The 22,898-nt window shown below is 39.1% G+C and overlaps 1 protein-coding gene across 2 annotated transcripts; it reads left to right on the forward strand.

The window, feature by feature from the left end:
• Positions 1 to 319: 319 nt before the first annotated feature.
• Positions 320 to 22,636, forward strand: DSE (dermatan sulfate epimerase). 2 transcript variants are annotated; one of them, XM_010171644.2, is made up of 5 exons: positions 320 to 804; positions 13,153 to 13,406; positions 17,142 to 17,381; positions 18,879 to 19,086; positions 20,572 to 22,636. In XM_010171644.2, exons 1-5 carry the CDS (start codon positions 389 to 391, stop codon positions 22,331 to 22,333), a joined length of 2,880 nt encoding a protein of 959 aa, XP_010169946.1. In that variant the 5' UTR covers positions 320 to 388; the 3' UTR covers positions 22,334 to 22,636. The 2 variants fall into 2 exon arrangements, with proteins under 2 accessions (XP_010169946.1, XP_028941712.1); XM_029085879.1 differs by having other exon boundaries at positions 389 to 804; positions 17,157 to 17,381.
• Positions 22,637 to 22,898: the final 262 nt, after the last annotated feature.

Genomic DNA, 22,898 nt, shown 5'->3' on the forward strand with positions numbered 1-22,898 from the left:
AGTACAGTCAGCACTGCTTCATATTAAGCACCGTGGCAATGATTTGAAATCCAGAGTACAAGAGCAGTCAGTGTGTTACTTCACCTGGTATCAGCTACTAGAGGGAAACATGGGAGGGAGGGGCTTTCTTCAAAGTGTAAGGGTTTTTCTTTAGGATGAATTGCTCAGTAGGTATTTTGTTTGAGGTATTTATGTAGAAATGATTTGAATGCCAATTGGACAATATGTGGAGGTTTTTAAGTCTAGATGGAATCATATTTCCTAGAGAGTGTCCTGAATTATAGCATCTCACGTATTCATTTTCTAACTCTCTCTTTCATGTCCATCTGCTGTAGGATATTTCAAAGATGGTTTGGCTGCCATTGAGACTTGGAGATCTGATGCCACAATGAGGACTCACACACGGGGAGCCCCAAGTGTGTTTTTCATACAAGTGGTTTGCTTTGCCTTTGCCTACGGCACCAGGGAGGACCCGGACGCGATGGTTCCTTTTGTCAATGCCAACTACGACAGCTACCCCATGCTCTACTTCTCCAAAGGAGACGTGGAGACTCTCCGTCTCCAGGCCACCACCACGCACCAGCACATTGCAGCTCGTCTGATCGAGGCAGTGCAAACGATGCTGTCGAATCCTCTGGAGTACCTTCCTCCCTGGGACCCAAAGGAGTTCAGCGCTCGGTGGAATGAAATTTATGGCAACAACCTTGGGGCCCTGGCAATGTTCTGTGTGCTCTACCCTGAAAACATCGAGGCCATCAGCATGGCCAAGGATTACATGGAGAGGATGGCAGCTCAGCCTAGTTGGTAGATTTTTGTCTTTTTTTTTTTTTTAAGTTGTTCTTACTATATGAACCGCTTGCAGTTGGAGGAGTGAATGGATGAGTGAATTGCTTAAATTATTTCAGTTGTTCTAATGTTCACTTTAACCGTGACTAACTTGCTGAATGCATTTACCCTTATCTGGACCAGCAGTGACACACAACTTTTCACCTTCACTGGACTTACCCTGTTGCAAATTAATGCTGAAAGAAGGAGCATGACCCTTCGTGTACTGTCCTCATTGCTGTAAAGTTAAAAACAAACAAACAAACAAAATCACTCCCTAGCAAAAGGCAGGTTTCACATCTGATTTGTGTTGGGAAGAACTAAAAGTGTTATTTTTTTAATCTATCTTTTTTTTCCAGTCTTGTATATATATTTTAGGTAATTCTTCCTTTAAGAAGAATTCAGGAAGGGAAGACCTATGAAAAAGGTATAATTAGGTGTAGATAAAAATGACACTCCTGAGTTTCTGCAGTCTGCTGTAACATCTGTCTGAGCTTCAGTGCAGTCTTACAGTTCCACTTGTCTGTATGGTTCCTGAGCCTCTCCTTAAGTTATACTAGGACATGATAAAGATAGTTGTCTATTTGATTACTTTACTGGAACTGCCTGAGTAACAGGCATTTTGATGACCACCTCCTGGATTAACTTCACCTGGATGTGAATTGTCATCCACAAGTTACTTTGTCCTTGCTATGCCACACACTTTCTGTGGGGACAGAAGTTAATGTTCTCACTATATGAGTGAGTCTAACAACTGGGACCCCAAGGTCTCTTTCCTTCTCCTCATCCTCATTTTTCATACCCACTAGCAGTTTATCTCCCTTTTTTTCTCAGGCAGACACATCTCCCCTACCCCCCTGCAGCAGTTGCCACTTGGTGCACCTTGCAGACTGGCCCAGGGTTGCTGCCACTCTAAGGAGGTCTAAGGATGGAAATGTGGTCTTTGCCAGGACAGTGGCTTCTGCCCAGGGCAGCAGGTTGGAGCTGTGATGGGGCACTTCTCCCCTCTGTTGCAGCTGCTGTCCTACAGCTCTGGTGGCAGCAGCTCAGCAGAAGTCTGAGTCAGGTTTCAGGTCAGCACAGGAAGAAGCATTAGTTGTTCAAGCAGTATTAATTGCTCAAACCGCTATTCCTTACCTTCTTAGGGTTAAGACCAACTAGTAGTGTTCTATCAATGGCATCCATCCAAGGACTGTCATTGGAATTATGCTGGATTTGAGCTAGCATAACTTGGGGTCCATATCCTCCTGACGGGCCTGATTTAATGGGCATTACAGTGCTGGGGTTCCCCTGTACCGAGTATTAAAAGTGGTGAATACCACAGAAATACAGGAACTAGAACAAAATAAGTGGTGGGCCAGAGAAGGGACACACTGGCTTAAGTTGCTTGCCACAGTAAAGAGGACACATGGGAGATGGGAAGAAAAGTATTGGCACAACAGGATGGTGGTAATTTCCAAGATCTTTCACTGAGGCATAGCAGTACAAAGCTTCAGTCTTATTTACCTCCAGAGGCAGTTTGTGTTTCTCCTGGCACACTAGCAGAGGGACAGAGCTGTACAGAGGTGAATCCAAGGACCTATGGACTGGTCCAAAGTCAACACCTTCCTCCCCAGTTTCATTGTTCACATTCATTCATAACTTGCTTTGAGTAGTGTAAACACGTAGTTACATGGTGATCTGTTTTAATGGAGAAAGAAAGAGGAGCGAGTAATGGAGCAGTGGAACGTATATTGAAATTTTGAGTAGTGGAACTTACTTGTGTCTGTCTTTCTCTGTTTCCTACATCTGACTCTCTGTCTCAATAACCTCATTTCAATTCCTTGTGTCCTGTGATTCCTGCCCTGGATTAATGGTTGTTCCTCTGTCCCTTGCCATAATGCTCTCCTTTGTCCCAGCTGACTAGATAATCAGAACTGAGCAGATATCCTATTTCCAGTTGGCTTTGATGATATTTACGTCCCCTACACTACTGGTTTTATTTCTCAAGCAAGTATCTTGTATTACCTCGGTGAAAGAGAAGCCATGCTTTTCACATCTTTTCCTTTCTGATGTAGACATGTCATTCAGCAAACAATCAAGGTTTAATCAAAGTTCTCTTGCTTTGCAAAAAAAGTGGGTGCAATGTGCTTAATAGGAGAAGTACAGAAGGAGGGAATCGGAAACACAGGCAATAGGGCTGTGGTAAGCTGCCCTTTGTATAACATCCAACTGGCCAGCTTTTCAAATGCTGTGACAGAAACATGGGCCTGGTTTCCATTTTTGTTTTTCCCCCGAGAACTTATGGGTGAATGCTGTCAACATTGAATTCATGCTATAGCTCCATCAGTGATGGCAGTAATATAGATCCCTCTCTCTTATCCAACAGTGGTTTGCAGGAAACTGTAGGAATGTAACATCTCCGAGGCATGTACTGTCTGGCTCTGCTGAAATAGGTCAGCAGGTTCAGAAGCTGAAGGAGTGGACAGACAGATTATGTAAATCTGTTTTTCCTAAGAAACTCAACTAAAACGTACCAGAAGACATGTTAGTGCACACACATCACCACTTAGGATAAGACTAGGAGAACAAACGTGGCAGACAGGAGAGTTGTCACCTCAGTGCTACTAGCAGGTATTTAGATGTTATGGCATCTAAAGCGCTGTGTACGACTCTACATGAACTGTTCTGGCAATGTCACAGTAGTGGAATTTTTTGAAAAAGTTGTTCAGTCTATTTAGGCATGTTTAGTTTTTCTTGGACTTTAGAGAAATTATCATATCGTTACGAATGTTATCCTTATTAAATAATTTGGGGGCACAAGTATTCTGCTCAGGAGGGTGGAAAGAAGGAGCAGTTTTGATGTTGCCCAGGCTTGGAGCCTTGAATGTTAGGAGACTCATCTGCCAAAACTCCTTATGTCATCAGTAAAGGGGGCTTGTCCAGAGAAGGTATCAGTAAGATAAGTAAATCAGAGGAACTTTTCTCTCCCTAGACTTCTGTAATGTAGATGCCTAGACTGCCATGTAAATTGCCTGAAAAATGTCTTTATATCTGATAGATTCATCACTATATATTGGGAAGTTAAATCTGGTGGTCATATAGATTCCGTGTTGGCAGCTTGATTCTTTCAACAATATAATCTGAATTTCTTTTGATTTCTGATGACATGGCATTGACTTTAAAATAGCTCTAGAATTTTTAAAAAAATCCACTTGGATGAGTTTCCTTTAATTTTTATGGCAATATTAAATAAAATTTAAGCCTTATCAGAAAACAAAATTGTATTTTTGGTAGTGTGTACAGTAGTTGGATAAATGAAATATAGTTTAAAATGTTGCTGGTTATTTGTCCCAGAATGCCAGGAGATTAAGGAGACTGACATTTTAAATTTTATCTTTACATTAGTGAGAATCCTCAGTAGTCCAAGTATGGTTCAATATCTCAGGATACAATGATGAGAAAGTCTACTGTAATTGATAACATGCATGGAAGGGACATGTAATTAAGCACTTTTGTCTTTTCTCATCTATTACAGTAGTCATTTTGTATCACATAATAAAGTGCACCCTTAATTGAGTTCCCATTCATGTAGGCTAACAGAGCTTGAGCCGTTTATCATAACATCCGATGTTGATAGGCATGCTGCTCATAACAGAGCATCTGTAATTGCTACATCCTGGAGTAGGTTTACATTTTAAAATAAACAAAGGGGCAATGGCTAATAGCTAACTATAACAGTCACCCAAAGTAATATGGGAACGGATAATGTTTTGGAGACTAGCAAGAGCAGGGAAACATAGTGCCTCAATATTTTAATAAAAATAGATGAACTTTAATGGTTTTGCCTCTAAAAATTAAAAGCTAGTGTTAAATAACTCACTCGGTTTTCCTGGGGTTTGATATCTAGATGCTGTCTAAAATCTTAGGGGAAGTTTGTCCTTATATTTAAGCTGTATTATCTTATTTGACAGAGAACAGAGGATATAGATGCGTTTTCTGGCATGTTATCTCTGACTGGCCCCTAGAGCACTTCCCACCAGAGTTGTGTTTTTGGCTGAGAGGACCTGTACTCCTGATTCTTTCCATATGTCGCCTCGGCCTGTTCCTGCACCAAGTGATGTAATCGGAGTCACACATCGTGCAGAAATAAGAGTCCAGTTAGATTCTGAGCTTTGGACGAAGTAGTGAAAAACTCTCTTCTTTACTAAGCCTGCCCTATAAACAAATGCCTTAGAAGTTTACGAATTCTGCACCCTTCTTAGAGCAGGAGAGACATCCCCCCTTTGCAGTTGCCAGACAAGAGATTTCTGTCTTTTTGGTTTGGGGTTTTTTTTTGCACATAGTTGACGCCCCATTTTTAGAGACAAGTATGTTACCAATGTACATCGAGGTGTGGGATTTGACAGTAAGCCTGGCTCCCTGGGTTTCATAGGGGAGATAATTGCTCTCGAGCATGTGCAAACATTCCAAGGAAATTGCAGTGAGTAAGGAGAAGTTAATGGGAGGTTTCGGTGTAACAAATCTGTGACCTTTCTGCTATTTCTTACCAGCAATCCTATAGCCTTCTGTTAGTCCATCTTTATTAAAAGTATTGGAGCATGCTATAGAACCGTTGCTGTTAGAATCCAGATAGTGCTCAGTGTTGAACAATATGAATTATGAAGTAAAAATACATAAGTATAAATGATTAATTTTGTAGATAAATGTATAGCTAAAATAAGTCACGTGCTGAGTTGAAATAAAATGGGTCTCTATGCTGACACACAAATTTAGAACATCTCTTTGACTCCCAATAATCAACCAGCAGTCTCATTCAAAGAAAACTTAGGGGTTTATTAGACTTTGGAATATATGTCAGTATAAAAGAAGCTTGGGGGATGCTGAGATAGTCTCCTAGAGGAAGGAAGAAAAAGAAAAGGAAGGGTAGGATGATGAGTTTGGTATCTGGAATATATATTATGCTAGGAAGTGAAATAACAAATCCTCATGCTGTTTTTATCTTTTTCATGTGTAGCATTTAAAAATAGAAAGTGTGCATGACTGTGAAATTAAATGGCTAGCAGGATTTTGAAGAATTTCTTTTATACCTTCTTTTTTACTTGATAGATTCTTTAGAAGATAAAGTGGTGCTGAAGTTCTGTGGTAGCTGCAGGGTGCTTACTTTGTGGCATGCCTGGTATAAAAATTTGCTACAGCAAGAGCTAGAGGTAATCTGTTGAAATAATAACTTCACTAAATTTCTGTGTCTGCTTTATATAGCACTGAAAACTACTAAAACAGACTTAGTTCTTGTTTATTAATATGTCAGCACAGAAGGATCATGACTGATACCAAGAATGAGCCCAGTTTGAAAAGGACTCTCTTGTGATCAAAGACAAAAACAAGAGATGAGGATCTTCAAGAAGCTTTAGAAGTGGCAGAATTATTATTATAGAGCTGTGGGGAAACAGAAGGAAGTTAGAAAGTAGATGAAGGTTTCCAAAGGAGTAAAGTTTTAGCTGCCTCCTCAACACTAATCCTACTTTTACAGTAAGCTCTTAAAACTTCTGAAAAACGATGTTGCCCTTTTTGTCCATATTAATATGGAAAATTTTAACAACTGCTTTGCCTGCCTTCTTGTGAACTGAGCATGTCTGTGTGGCTGCTGCTGAAGCATGACTGGTAAAAGGCTAGGGGCAAACTTGTCATCTTTTACCTTAGACACCGGAAATATAAATCGTCAGTTTTCCAAGGACATTTTTTTTTTGTTGTAAATGACCGAGCACTTAGGTTGTGCAGATAATGGGGTTTTTGTCTTGGCAGTCAAACAGAAAAATGCTGAAGGGGTGAAAGCTGAGAGATTGTTTTGGATCAAACAGGTTTTCTCAAGGATTTTTCTTTTTTCTCTCCAAAACAAAAACTGGAAGTTACTGTTCCATTAATGAAGAAAACACTCAATTTGAGCACAAGAAAATATTTTGTTTTGAAGGCTTTGTAAGAAAAATACTGGAAATTGAGTCTAGTTTATAAAATAAATGTTGGTGGTTTCATTCCCCTTGGTAGGTATACTCTCTCTTGGTATGTATACTCCCTCTGGCTATGGAAGAATATTTCTCTCCTCTGCCTGAGGGGACGTTTAAAACTGTACCTCCTTCCTCTTGAAGTAGGTCAGGAAAATAGCAAGGGTCTGTGGAGTGCCAGGGCATTGGCATTGGCATTCGGAAGACTGTACAATTCCTCAGTTGAGTTCAGGACCAACTGGCCCCATTACATGCCCCATTTGCATCCACACTTGACATTTTATGTGCGTTAAACTCAACCATGCTGTTTAGCTAGCTACTGTGTCTAAGGTGAATTGCATCAAAGTATACTAGAGGACTGTCCTTGCAATAATTTTAACTTGTAAGCCTTTAGAAAAGAGCCCTGACTCATTTCCTTTGCACGTGTAATATACATGTCAGGATATGCTTAATGCTTCATTTGGCATGCAGCGATGCCATATTACTTATTGACATAGAGGCTAGAAATCAGATCTCACACTGCCTGGAAGGGTATTCTGTTTTTAAACTTAGAGAGTGTTTTGGGGTTTTTTTTATTTACTTTGATTTGTTTTTAAGAACTGGATACAAAGTGAAGGAAAGGCGATTCTAAACATCCCACAGGCCATGATCAGAACTCACTTAAGCAGGAGAGTTTGGTTTAAATCTTGCCTTGACCTGGGCAGACATTGTTTTCTTCCTCTTGGCTTATATTTCTTAGAGAAATACTGATACTTCTGCTTTCAGTAAGGAAGTAGTTATTAGTAGAGTAGATGTATTAGATAAATTAGGGAAAAAATACAGAAAACCATTTCTACTGAGGGAAGAGACATTAGTAGCATTAGGAATGTTGTCAAGAAATTGAGAGATTGTAGTAACCTTACCACAATTTTTCTTGTTTTTGTTGTTATTGTTGATATTGATACTTACTTCCCATCAAAAATTTTATACAATTGGTATATTTGTTTAGAGCACAGACTTTCATTTAGTGAAAGTGGTATGTACTCTTTTAACCTTGGACAATGAAGTGCATGCATGATGGTTCTTGACATCATTAACTGATGACTGAGGAATTGGGTCTTAACCCTGCCTTGTGCAGATTCATTGTTTATTGTAGAAGATGGCAAATCTAAAACAGATAACCATGTTGCACCATGCTAAAATTCTCTACATGTGTAAGAAACCAATACTACTTATCCATAATGCCAGCCTTTTCCATGATAACTTTATTTCTCCAGTTTCTTCATGGGGGATTTATACCAAACTCTAAATGTTCAAAGTAGCAAAAATATTTTATATGACACAGATGAAGAGAACTTAAAAGAACACCCCAGGCGTGTATTTGTCATGTGCCATTCACAGAATTAGTCCAGACAGCACTTCTTTATGCAGAACAATGCATATGGCTTCGGATCTTTATGGAGTTTTATCATTAGGCAGCAAACCTGTTCAGCACTTACTGCTTTTTTATAAACCTTCTCAAGTGTCCTGATAGGCACCTGACAAATACAGGTATAGGTATATAAGTGTAAAAAAAAAAAAAAAAAAAAAAGTTTTGTACCATCTGTAGGGATGCATTTATGGTTTAGCTGTTATTTTTAAATGTGTTTTAGAATTTTTTATTCTTTGTTAAAAGTGTTTATGTTTGCAACTAAGTAGTTGCTCTATACTAAAGAATCCATTATAGATATTTTTACTTACTTTGCAATCTCTTTTTGTAACATCTGATACCATTAAAAGACTGAAGATGCTAATGCAGCATTAAGGTACAGGTTACTTGCTGTCTTCAGACACAGTTAATTGCTAAGCTGAGGTTCATACTAGCTGATGTTAAGTTTTACTCCTGAGAGGCTTAGAAAATAACTGTTTTCCAGTGCAAAGCATTGGCATGTTTTAACCTATCTTTTGTTTGTATAAATGCACACAACTTTTCTTTAATATTTCAGAACAGAGTAGTTAATAGATAGCCCTGAAAACTGTTTTTTCACATAGTATGTTCAGTGCAGGCCTATAGTACCACACTTTCCCATGGTTTATCAGCCAGGCTGTTTACCAAATCTGACATTGGAGATTCATTTGAAACATGAGAACATAATTTAGATACAAAAAGCATGTAATGCTTGCTACTTGACCATTCTTCTTGTGAATCATGTTCCATATTGTTTAGTGTACATTGCTTGTTTCCATTGAAATTCAATTAATGGAGGTGCACTGATTTATATCAGCTAAAGAGTTATTACTTCAAGAGCTTCATTTTAGAGAACAGATGTTGACTGTGGTTTTGTATGTTTAGAAATGAGGGTCTTTAAATTGTCATCTTTAATTTTCCCTATTACTTGTGTGCATCTCCTCTGTTAAATGCTCTGCAAGACTTACTGTTTAGAATTGCAATTTGAGGGAAATTATGACAAAATTACTTTATCTAACCTGAGGTGGGTAATTATGCCAGTATGTAGGCTTAGGATAAGGTTTTTCCCACTGAAGGAGGTTGGGGTTTTTTTTCTGAACAAACTAAATTCAGTCATAACTGATCAATTTAGCACTTCGCATGTAGAAGAGTGCTTTCTGTTTTCATAGAATCATAGAATGGTTTGGGTTGGAAAGAACCTTAAAGATCATCTAGTTCCAACCCCCCTGCCATCAGCAGGGACACCTTCCACTAGACCAGGTTGCTCAAAGCCCCGTCCAACCTGGCCTTGAACACTTCCAGGGAGGGGGCATCCACAACTTCTCTGGGCAACCTGTTCCAGTGTCTCATCACCCTCATAGGAAAGAATTTCTTCCTAATATCTAATCTAAACCTACTCTCTTCCAGTTTAAAGCCATTACCCCTTCATCTATCACTACCTGCCCTTGTAAAAAGTCTCTCCCCAGCCTTCCTGTAGCCCCTTCAGGTACTGGGAGGCCACTATAAGATCTCCCTGGAGCCTTCTCTTCTCCAGGCTGAACAGCCCCAACTCTCTCAACATGTCCTCATAGGAGAGGTGCTCCAGCCCTCTGAGTTTTATCAGAAGTAGTGCCACAGAGACTGATATATGCGCTTATATTATAGAATTTGATGCAGTATTGCATTTGAAACCAAATATAAAGTTAGCATACATCCTAACAATGAAAGTTACAGTAAATCAGTTCCACTGTCAAATCCATTTAAGACAAAGTTAGGTAAAGATCATTAAATAGATTTAAGCACATTCTATTTAGCAATTTGAATAGTTGTTATAAGGAATTGTTGTTATAAGGAGACAGAACTTTGAATTAAATGCTTTAAATTAACTGAAATTCTTTCATTGTTCTTTTCTTCCCCCGTAATGTATAGCTTAGCCTCAATCACTTTGTAATTGTTCCAGGCAGCAGCCTTTAAAGTGATATTTCCTGTGCCCCTTTGAACTCTGATTTCTGAATGTGCAAAGGTTTGGTGAAAAGCAAAACTAAAAATACTTTGGAAATTCAGATTCTTGATATAGCTGGTCAAAGGTATGTTCATCTGTCAAAGGATTTCTGACAGCAGTCATGGTGCCAGGGTGTGCATATAACCGGCATAGAAGGCAACTTTACTTTTATGTATAGGACTAACAACATTTTAAGAGCTTTCTCAATGACAAGGAAAGATGAAAAAAAACAGAAAGAGAGATGCAGAGATTTAATTGAGATTGACAAATAACCACTTAACTCAGATTTTCAAATTTTGTGCCTCAGTGACACAGTATAAATAAATCTAGAGAGTCTGAAGAGTTGCTTGCCCAGTTCAGCTACATTTTCTTCCAGTATATTTGGAAATACAGAAAGAATGAGCATCTAGGAAAAGCATGTAAATGTTTTGGCTTACTGGTCTGTAATTTTTTGCACAACAATTTAGTGAAAACATAAATAAGAAATTTTGCTACACCTGGCTGGAAGTCTTCACTGGGAAGTTTAGAGTTCTAACCAGGAAAAAAGTGACAGAGAAATGTTCCTGACACTGACCACAGAGAATAGCATGTGGATGTGGAGAAGATGAGTAGTAAGTTTCCGGAACTTTTTTCCTGATGTTTAGGAATCATAATCATTTTCTGTCAATGCCTGTCTGTTAACCAGGAAACAAAATTGTGCAAACAAAATAATCTAGTCCCATAAAAACCCTGGTTCAAAAAAAAAAAAGGTCAAATCCTGCTGATCAATGTTGAGTGCATTCATGTGTTTAATTTAAAATCTGAGATATCATTTAAAAATGGAAAAAATGAATGTATAACTTCACTCAGCAGAAGATGGGATTGAAGCTGAAAGAAGGTGAACCCTTAAAACTGTTGGAAATTCATCTAATCAAAAAGCCTACAGAGGCTTTAATTACATAAAGTTATGGATGTGCCAAGTTCATTTGAGTTCTTCCAGTGATGTTAGACACACTGAAATAAAAATTAAAGGTCATTTTTCTCACTTGTACATGTTATGTTTTACCATACTTGCCGTGCCCTAGGCTGATGGTCATAATTTCTACGTGGTTCATTAATGCATTTTCAATGCAAATAAATGCTCCTTTAGCAGAATGAGGATTTTTTTGAAACCTTGCTCTTTTGGTATTTTTTCTTATGTCTGTTCACACTACTAATTACAGAAATTAAGATTAAATCATATTTATAGAGTTTTAGAATACTTGAAGCTGGAAGGTGCGTGTTTTCAGAAGCACGACGCTATTTCTACTGATTACAGGAGGACGTTCTCTTATCTCAACTGCCCTGGTTTTTCTAGGATAGAGTTAATTTTCTTCTTAGTTATTAGAATAGCTGTGTTTTAGTTTCAGTGTAAGACTTGTTATAAGAGGAATGTTGATAAAAATACTGGTGTTATTAGTTGATGCTGGAGCTCAAGGCCACCGTGTTTGGCTGGTTCACAGCTGCATTAGGACTGGGAGGGAGAAGTGTAGTGAATAGCAAAACCCAAAATTGGTATTTGGATGTGCCAATGAGATATTCCATATCATATCCCATCATGTTTAGTATATTAACCAGGGCTGACTGGAAAGGGGGGGAATTTCTCAGGAATCGCTCGGGCTCGCTTTTCTGGGATTGCGATTTCAGTTTCAGGGCTCGTTTTTGCTCCTCCGGGGTCGTTATCAGTGGGTGGTGAGCAATTGTGCTCTGCAACGCTCATAAATATGTAGTTGTTATCATTATTACTCTTATTATTATTATTTTTATTTTATTTTTACTCTAATTATTAAATTGTTCTTATCTCAACCTACAAGTCTTCTCACCTTTACCCCTCCAATTCTCTCCCCAATTCCCTAGGTGGGAGGGAAGGGGGTGGGAGGCTGCAAGTGGCTGTGTCTTGTTTGGCTTCCAGCGGAGTTAAACTATCACATCAACAATTTAAACTTCCTTTCTGTAATAAAACATATATTGCGAAGAAAGTGAAAGAAGACAATAACCATGAAAGCAACTGATGATTGTTTAGTTTATCAAAGATTTTTTTTCACTATGTATTCCTTGACATTTCCTTCTGTGTAGAACTGTGGCCTGAAAGTACTGCCAGTTCTGCAAAACTAAAGTCTGATACACAATATATGCATTATTTAAGAGAAATATTTGTTCTACGCTATCTCCACCTCCGTTATGAATTTTCTTGGTACAAATTTACTATTTTGCTAAGTTCAGTGTAATTGTTGGATAGAAGCAGGTAGTAACTAGAAAAGAATTCTTAGTAGTGGCATCATTTTACCTCTATTTTATGCTAAATGCTGGTTTGTTGGGGGTTTTTTTAGTGGTATTAAGTATGTTAACTTGAACTGTAGTCATGAAAGTAAATTTCATCATCTCCACTTCTATCCTTGAATGCATTTGGGGAATGAAGAAACAGCATAGTGAGTTATTTTATTATATTTGCTTTAAGACAGCTTCAGTCCCATAGCCACCATTCAGGAATTTATCAACGTTTGGCTTGTTCAGAAAAAGAAGGTTATTACAGATTTTTTGAGGAGTATAGACTATGGGATACTACTTTCTCACAAAAAGTTATTTAAGTCTTGCTTCAGAGAAATAGATTCTGGTTTTGTACAATCAATACTCTGCATATCTGTTTCTCCTAGCAAAAGCCAGAATATATCAAGCACTGTTTTAATATTTAACAACTTAATCTTTCTAATAAAATTAATGAGCCTTGAAGGTTAACATTGTCCATACTTAAGAAGGAAGAAAATGGACTCAGAGATTTGGCAAGCAGCTTACTACTGTGTTAAAATTCAACATGAATTGCATAGCTTCAGAGATATTCAGTCATCCACACTTCACAGTACAGTAATGGAGAAAAATAAGTAGGTGAAACTCAACTAATTGGCATCTTTCTTTATTGACAGGCTAGTGAAGGATGCCCCGTGGGATGAAGTCCCTCTCGCTCACTCCTTAGTTGGTTTTGCCACTGCTTATGACTTCTTGTACAGCTATCTGAGCAAGATTCAACAAGAGAGATTTCTTGAGGTAATTGCCAATGCCTCAGGATATATGTACGAAACATCATACAGACGTGGATGGGGCTTCCAGTACCTCCACAACCACCAGCCTACCAACTGTGTGGCCCTGCTGGCTGGAAGCCTGGTTCTGATGAATCAAGGTATGTGCTAAACCATAGGAATGCTTTGCTGAAGTGTATCAGCTTAATCAGCTCTTTCTGCAGGAAAGGTCAGGAACTGATAGAAATGTTCCTCAGAGTATAGCAGCATTGAGTTTGCTCTTTTGCTGCTTGGGAAAATTTAGTTTACCAAATAGAACAGAAGTCTGTGGGCACATGTACAAGGTATAATATATATGCGCATATACTTGTGTATATTAGTTCAGTTATCTAAGTGATTCTGAAATTCTTACCTCACTGTTTGTAAGAATTAAAAATCCCCTTGTGTATAGTCTGTCCAGGCCAGATTTACAGACAGGGTCTTTCAGGGTAGATTAGCAGTAAAGAGGGATGCGTTTGGTCTTCTTGCACAAGCGCACTGAGGTCAGCAGTCAGAAACACCCTGCGATCTGAGCTGGGAGCTAGACAACAGGATAATCTGGAATTTCATCCCAGACTTCTGTCCTCTTCTGAGAGAGTTGCAAAGGAGTAACTTTATCCACCCAAAGGCTACAGCTTAGGACTTTTCTTTCCAGCATCCTTTTGTATGGAGATGAGCAAGGCTTTACCTTTTTTCCCTCTGAATTATGCCCTTGCACCCCACAACCTTTGTCCAAGAGGTGTCTGTGCCAGGTGTCATTTTCTTTTGCTTTGGGGACTTAAACCTGTCCTTCCCAGTTCCCAGGTCAATACCCTTACCAGTTGCTCTTGGCTGCTCTGCCTGGAGGCTGTCACTCTCTTCCTGTCTAAGTGATATACAGTGTAAACAAGAAAGCAAGTCACTGAGTCAGAGGGAGAGAGCAGATAAGAAAGCCTAACTTTAAACCCCAGTGGTACTTCAGCTGAGAGGTGGAAGTCATGGAGCCAGCTCCTGCTTTTATAAGAATGCCTCAGTATTTTATCAAGTGATTATTTGATACATAGTAGAAGTATTTTGAAAACATGTTGTGCAATGGAACTATTTGCTGCAAGTCAAGGAGAATCTAGTTTCTGGATGCTGATGGCATTGCCAAGACATGCAGCCCTACCAAGCAAAGGCACATCTGCACATCGTTGGAGCTTTCAGATGCCCAAAGAAGTGTGACAAAATACTGTGTTTGGAGGGGTCATCTTTTTGTTGTTTGTCAAAACAAGCACATTCACTGGTGTGCGTATGCTGAAAAGCAGCAAGAGTGTGCGTGGAAGTTGCTCACTTTCCTCCTATCTTGCCTTCCACAAATTGAAGACTCAGATCGTGTTTATTCAGTGGGTTTTGCTAAATTCCTCATAATTCCATCCTTCCCCAAGCCTCTGCTGTTGCAGAAAGCTGACAGTTTGCGAGATGACTTTGCTTTTCATTAGAGTATAGATGATAAGTATGCTTTGAGCCAAACAGTGGTAACATCACAAATATTTCTTTCATCAAAGTTTGGTGGGCTTTTTTTTTTCAGGGGGGAAAAAGCTAATTCAGCACTACTTGAGCAATTTGAAAATATGTGCTGATATTTCAAATTGAAATAGGTCAAAACATCCAGACTATATTTCTAAATGAAGATTATGTTGTTTTCAATATAAAGCAACTTTATTAAAAAAAAATAAATTAAATTAAGTTTCTCTGTTGGCCTAAAATTAAAAAAAATTGAAAAAGGTTTCTTAAAAATTCTCATTCCAAGACTTTTTCTGAAGGAGAAAAAAACAAGGAGGAAGAAAAGGAGTAAGCATACTATTCTCTCTGTATCAGATGCATAGCAATTGCAAATAGTGTATCCCAGTGTAGACCTATCTTCCCAAAGGTTTAAATTTCAACTAATAATTTTACACACTAGTCAGCTATTGAAGCGTGCAGAGACCAAATAGCTAGCTTAAAAACATGTAAACATTGTCATAGGACTGAAAAATGAAACTAATTGAAATGAATTCTAGGCACACACATATTCTGAAGTCTTTGCAGTTAAAATAAAAACTCATATTTGAAAAAGAAACTTGAGTAAGGCCTAATTTGATATAGATGCTGCTAATTATAGGTGAGATTTGTTCTGTTTTGTTGTGTAGCCTGAGTGTTGAGTCTCTTACTTTTTTATTCTAATGTATTATTCTTTTAATATACTACAAATATAGGGTAATAGCATTGATATAAACTAAGTAAATAGAACATACGTGCATTACAATGATAAATGCACTGTGCTGAACCATGGAAAACAGCATTCTTGCTAGTGCAGTAGTCAAAAGCTAGCTTTTGTGGCTGTTAATGTCACAAGGGAAAACAAGGATGGAAGTATTTGGGTTTTGTTCGGACGGACTACTGTGCTGCCAGCTCCACCAGAGTAATGAAGTATTGTCAAGACAGCTGTGAGCACAGGAAGTAGAAGTAAGTAGCACCACCTGCCCCTGTTGCTCAGGCCTTGCCCATTGTATTTATCTCTTCAGCCAGTGGATAAAAAACATCATGCTAGATTCAGGTTGTCTGTTTAACTTAGACATGACAATTTTTTTTCTCTTTGTTAACAGAGCAGGATTTGGCAGCCTTGACTAGTAGGAAGTCTGAATTGCTCATCACTCTGCTGAGCATAAGTACAGAGATTGTGGCAATGACATGAACCAGTCCCAGTAGCGGGTTTTAGTGTAGCTCATACTCTCTTAGCCTGGCATGTGCGCTTCATTCAGCAGCAGCACTTCACCATGTAATGGGGTGTGACGTATGCCTGCACAGTTCTGCTATGTGGTGGAAATATGTCTGGTTAAGTCTGTGACCAGGACACTTTTGGTTGGGTAGACACTTAAGTTGACATGTAGAAGCTCAAGGCATTTGGTCTCTGTTTAGTCCTACCTCTCTTGCCAGTGAATCCAAAAGAAAGTAAGAGAAAGCACATAGCCTTCCCTCTTCTGAGATCGTCGTGCTGCCTTCTGCATCACAGAAATGCAGTGCTGAGGCTCTTGTGCTTCTGCTTGTTCCCTGGTGAAGGCAGACAAGCCCTAAGAAGGTCTTCCCACAACCTTCCCAGACCAAAATAGTACGATCCCCGAGTCTTTTCTTTAGAAGAAATATAACTGTTTAGGGCTTGTATATGTGGAGGCTGAAACTTAACCTAGCTGGAAGATTAATTTTATTCTCAAACTGAGGAATCTGCATTTGAAATTAACCACACAAAACTTTTCCAAAATAACTTCTATTTGGATAACCCTTTAGGTTGTACAATAAAATTAAAATGTAAGTAGAATGGAGCATGTCTTAAAATAGAGCATGTATTAGTAGAATATTATTTAATTGCAGCTCAAATGTGAACGTCTTTGTATTTTTAAACTCTGAGGATCTCCTTACCATGCTGGTGATCATGGCAGTGAAAAAAATGACAGAAAGGAATATTTGCATTATTGGAGCCCTCTAGTGGGGACTGTAAGTTTATTTTCATATGGCTTTGGTTTGAAATACAGTCATCATGGCATGGCTCTTCCTTTTTTCCATGTCCTGAATGCATTAAGGAAATTCTCCCTTTAAGATGGAAGGTGTAATCCCACATTATTAGCAAAAAGTGTTTGGTAGATTTTCCCTGCTTGTGTGACCTTGCTTTGCTGTGTTTAAATAGAGTGATTTATTTTTCACCCTAAACTATAGGGATGCTGCAGCTCTAGGTCATATGTTAAAGCTCTGGATTGCAGATTCCTTGCTGTAAAGGATCCCACAGTGGGAGTACAGATGATGTAATCTGTGATCTATGGCTTGTAATTAGATTTGCCAACATATTTTTTCTTTTTTTTCAGGCTACCTTCAGGAAGCTTACTTGTGGACCAAGCAAGTGTTGGCAATCATGGAGAAGTCAGTAGTCCTGCTGCAGGAGGTCACAGATGGCTCCCTCTATGAAGGGGTGGCTTATGGCAGCTACACGACCAGATCGCTGTTTCAGTACATGTTTCTTGTCCAAAGGCACTTTGGTATCAATCACTTCAGCCACCCCTGGCTCAAACAGCACTTTGCATTTATGTACAGGACTGTCCTGCCAGGTAGGTCCTTTGGGTGAATTTTACACAGCTGAATCTTCTAATTCTTGAAGCAGCAGTAAATTTCATACTTGAAATAAGCCATTTTTAAAATAACAGTGTACTTGGATTTTTTAAAATAACCTTTTCCTTGGATTTTACCTTCAAAACAGTGACATCCTCATGTATCACTGCTTATTAAAGATCATTACTTATTAAACTCTGGCTTTTAAACCCAGTGAAAATACAGAAATATAATTTGGGAAAAAAAGCAATGCTTCAGGATTTGATTTCTGTTTTTTGAAGTTTGAACCAGACCTATTTCTGGGATTTACTGTTTGAAAAACAGTATTTTTCAAGATTCTTATTGATTCTTTCCTTTGCCAAAAATTATTACAGTAAAAGATTAGGTGAAAGGAATAGCAAGTGATGAAGCCAAGGTAAAAGTATCAGTAAAGTATAGGAAAGTTTTAGATGATCACCAGTTTTCCACAAAATAGTGAAATAGATTTTTATACCATTTTTATTAAAATATTTTTCTTATGGAAAATGTCATTGACTCAAGTGACAGGTTTCTCTGTGCAGTCCAGGAATACGTGAACCATTTTCTTCTGTCAATGTGAGAGTTAAACAGAAATATCTGACATCAATAAACAGTCAATTTTGCAGACTTTTAAATTTTTCTGTTCTCTTGCTGGATCTCTCCACTGTCTTGCAGTGTGTTTTGGCATTTCTGATTTGAAGTCCTGGTTGTGACTGAAAGATGGAGATGTACAAATATAAAACCAGTTATAAGATAATAAATATTCCCGACCCCTTCTAGCTTTTGGAAGAGATTTAGTTTCCGGCAGCCTTGCAAGTTTTTGATTATGGTTTTATGTTGCTTATTTGCAGGACAGTTCATGAGAAACTTATATTATTCAAATTCCTGATTAAAAAGACTGTGATAACTTTTACTAGCTATAAGAAATCCAGATCTAGCCATGTATGTAAGGAGGGCTGAGTGCAGCTTTGTCATGCCAGCACAGGCGCCTAAGGAATTTTGCTGACTCCATGTGAGACCTTGGGCATCTACTGGGAAGATGTTCCTAAGAGCAAAAGGGACTCATAGTAGCTGTTTCAGGGTGAAGCTGTTTTTTTCCTTGCAAACACCTTTGTTTTCTTGCTTTGGAGAGCTTGGATTGACATAGGAAAAGTGAAAGCTGTAAAGAGAAAGTTACCTTTGCCAGATTTGAGTGAGGAGAGGAAGTGGATAGGACATTGCTTCTTACATGTTTTGTAGTGCTTTGACTGTAGCCCAAAGCCAAAGAAGAAAGGTGAGTGTTCAAGTTAGCTACAGCAGAAGGAAACAGCTCCTGTGTAACCTGTTTATGGCTCATTTACAAGTAGGTCTATAAACATCTGAAAAGGCTGCTTCTGTTTGTGTCTGTTTGTACTGCTTGGCTTCACCGTCATGCTCTACAAATGCATCTTTGTACTTTTATTTGTTCTTTCTTACATTCCTTTTCACTTTTTCCCAAGGGTTTCAGAGAACTGTGGCCATCGCGGATTCCAACTATAACTGGTTCTACGGGCCAGAGAGCCAGCTGGTGTTTCTCGACAAATTTGTCATGCGCAATGGCAGTGGGAACTGGTTGGCAGAGCAGATCAGAAGGAACCGAGTGGTGGAGGGCCCGGGGACACCATCCAAAGGGCAGAGGTGGTGCACTCTCCACACTGAATTTCTCTGGTATGAAAGGGAATGAGTGGGCTCAAAAGGAACCTGACAGCTGTTTTGCATTAGTGATAATTCGTTATATCTAGATTTGTACTGTAGAAGCCAAGATTGGGCTGGCCATCTGTAACCCAGAGGGTCATTAGGCTCAGAAGAACAAGTTCACTTAGCATAGATGCACAGTATGTGTTGCTACAGGGAAACACCTTCGTCTTGTCCTACATCTGCTTTTGTGTTTTCTTTCCGTTGTCTATTGCTTTTATAGAATACAAGTAGTTCCAAAAGGACTGCATGTAAATTTGCCTGCATGTATTCTTTGGTTTATTTGGTCTATTCAAATAAGTTTTAATACCATTGTGTTTTTTAATAATTAGGTGAATATTTAAAGCATGGTTTTCTTTTATAAGACACAAGTAATGAAATAAACTTTCTTTTAAAAGCTAAAATAATGTAAGCAGTAAGGCTACTATTAGTTGTTTGTACACACTAATTTTCAAGTTACGCTTGGAAAAAATACTATAGATGACTAGATCTGTATTTTCTATGTAATCTGCAGCTTTGTTAACTTGTGTGTCAGTCTTCTGAAGGTAAGAAGTGAAATGACCCAAAAGACTTTAGATATACATAAAAATTTCCTCAGTCTGTAGAGAGGACAAGTACATTTTTGAGGAGTTACTGTAGCTCTATTTCTCTCTCTTACAAGGAAAAAAAAATAAAATATATATATATATTGGTTTGCATTTATGATATGCATATTAGAAAGCATATTAGGCTCCAAGCACCCTTCATCTTGTTATTTGCAAAATACAAAATCTCTTATCTACAACCCCATTCCATCATTATTTTCTCTTGTGTCTCCATGGAAATCTTGGAAATTTATACTTAGAAAAGCCTTTTTGATGTCAAAGGAAAAGACATTTGTTTAAGAGCACTTGAGTCAAAAAAAAAAAGACAAATTCCAACTATTCCAACAATTGCCTTTTCCCTGTGCTGCAGTGTTGCTCTTGTGTTGAGAGTGTCCACTTGCATTAGAATCTCAGGAAAGAGGTCTGCTTTTAGGGGAATCTCCATCAAGGACCACTAGATACAGAGCAGGCTCCCAGCCTTGGTTGGAAAATGTGTGACCCAGAGGGTCATTAGGCTCAGAAGAACTTCTTCATTTAGCATGGATGGAGAGTATGTGTTGCTACAGGGAACACCTTGGTCTTGTCCTACATCTGCTTTTGTGTTTTCTTTCCGTTGCTTGCTTTAAATGTAGAGCAGGTGCTTTCAGCTATTATTCCATAAAAAGCACACAACAAATTTGTGTAGGGATTAGTATGTTAAGTATCATTACAACTATATGATTAGTTCACTCAAGAGGCGTACATGTGGGCTTTGTATTGTTAGCTTGCTCCTTGATGTAAATATTGAAATTTTTATTATTATTATTTTGTACAGGTCCTGATAATGGAATCAGTCAAGTAATATTTAAACCCATTTTCCTTGTCTTTTTGGCAGGTATGATGCAAGTTTGCACTCTGTACCTCCGCCAGACTATGGGGTTCCTAAGCTGCATTATTTTGAGGACTGGGGAGTGGTAACCTATGGAAGTGCTTTGCCAGCTGAAATCAACAGGCCTTTCCTCTCCTTCAAGTCAGGAAAGCTGGGAGGACGTGCAATATATGATATTGTTCATAAGAACAAGTACAAAGAGTGGATCAGGGGGTGGAGGAACTTTAATGCTGGCCATGAACATCCAGACCAGAACTCCTTTACTTTTGCTCCCAATGGTGTACCTTTCATAACAGAAGCTCTGTATGGGCCAAAATATACTTTTTTTAATAATGTGTTAATGTTTTCCCCTGCCGTGTCCAAGAGCTGCTTCTCCCCATGGGAAGGGCAGATTACAGAAGACTGTTCCTCAAAGTGGCTTAAATATAAACATGACTTGGCTGGTGACTGTCAGGGACGAGTGGTTGCCGCCATGGAGAGAAGCGGGGTGGTTTTTATCAGGGGAGAAGGAGTAGGTGCATACAATCCTAAACTGAAGCTGAGAAAACTGCAGAGAAACCTCATACTCCTCCATCCCCAGCTTCTCTTGCTAGTGGACCAAATCCATCTAGAAGATGACAGCCCCCTGGAGGCAGCGACCAGTTTCTTCCACAATGTGGATGTGCCTTTTGAAGAAACAGTTGTTGATGATGTCCATGGGGCCTTTATTAGACACCGTGATGGGATATATAAGATGTACTGGATGGATGACACTGGCCACAGTGAGAAGGCTACCATTGCCTCAAGGATGTATCCCCGGGGCTACCCGTACAATGGAACGAACTACGTGAATGTAACGACCCTCTTGCGGCACCCCGTCACCAGGGCCATTTACCTTTTCATTGGGCCCTCTGTCGACGTGCAGAGCTTCACCGTCCGCGGAGATTCTCCACAGCTGGATGTTTTCGTTACCACCAGTGAGCATGCCTATGCCGTGTATGTGTGGCCCGTTGAGGATGGGTCCCGCTCTGTCTTTGCACAGGTTATTGCAGACCGACAGAAAATTGTCTTTGACCGAGCCTCTGCCATTAGGAGCTCTGCGGTGCCAGAAGTGAAGGACTATGTAGGGATCGTGGAGAGGAACCTGCAGCATTTTAAGCCTGTTTTTCAGCAGCTTGAGAAGCAGATCTTGTCTCGTGTACGCAACACAGCTAGCTTTAGGAAGACTGCTGAGCGCCTGCTGAGGTTTTCAGATAAGAGACAGACAGAGGAGGCCATTGACAGGATATTTGCAATCTCACAGAGGCAGCAGCAGCAGCATGGCAGAGCAAAGAAAAACAGAAAAGTAGCCAAAGGCTACAAATTTGTTGATGCCGTTCCTGACATTTTTGCACAAATTGAGGTAAATGAAAGAAAGGTGCGGCAAAAGGCACAGACTCAAGCACAGAAAGAGTTGCCTGTAGATGAAGATGAGGAAATGAAAGATCTTCTGGATTTTGCAGATATCACTTATGTGAAGCATAAAACTGGGGTGTCAATCAAAGGCCGATCAGGGCTGGCACAGATGGTGACGACTGCTCGAAGTAGTGCCCCATCAATATCAGCTTCTTATACCCGCCTCTTTCTGATTCTCAACATTGCAATTTTTTTTGTCATGTTAGCAATGCAGCTCACATATTTCCAGAAGGCCAAGAGACTGCATGGCCAAAGATGTCTGTATGCCATACTTTTAGTAGACAGCTGTATATTATTGTGGCTGTATTCTTCTTGTTCTCAGTCACAATGTTAGCAGAAGACCTCTACTAGTCGACCAGTTTATGGTCATATATGTCTATGCAAAAGCATTAACCCTAATAGGGCCAAAGTTTATCTTCTTTTTTCTGAAACATTCCAAAAACAGCTGGGGAAAGACCAGAAGGGATGGAAGAATAGGGTAAGCAATCAGTATCTCTGAAAACTAAGTACTTAATAAGTACTCCTTCTTTGTGTTTTGAGTTGGGCCTCACATCTGAGGGAATGTTATGCTTTGTTCATCAGAGTTCAGTAATGTAAAGTTGTAATTAATTTTGGGGTGAGAAGAGCCCTCATAATAGATTTGTTTCTGAGGGCATTCTTTTTTATACAGAATTGGGTTTGCATTTAGTGTGTTTTCATTTCAGGCTGCTATGGATGTCTCTGGACATTCTCTTAAGAAAAGGACATTCAAACGCAAGGCAGATCTTAGCAGTAGATGTAATTTCTCTCTGCCAAACCAAAGAATGCTTCAATATGGCACACTCCTGTATAATTATTGCAGACCCTTACATCACATCTTCTCTTCCATGCTTTCCAGTCTGGCGTGGTGGGAAATGGCA

The sequence above is a fragment of the Antrostomus carolinensis genome, unplaced genomic scaffold (assembly GCF_000700745.2).
Source record: "Antrostomus carolinensis isolate BGI_N321 unplaced genomic scaffold, ASM70074v2 scaffold10797, whole genome shotgun sequence".
In the NCBI taxonomy this organism is placed as follows: Eukaryota; Metazoa; Chordata; class Aves; order Caprimulgiformes; family Caprimulgidae; genus Antrostomus; species Antrostomus carolinensis.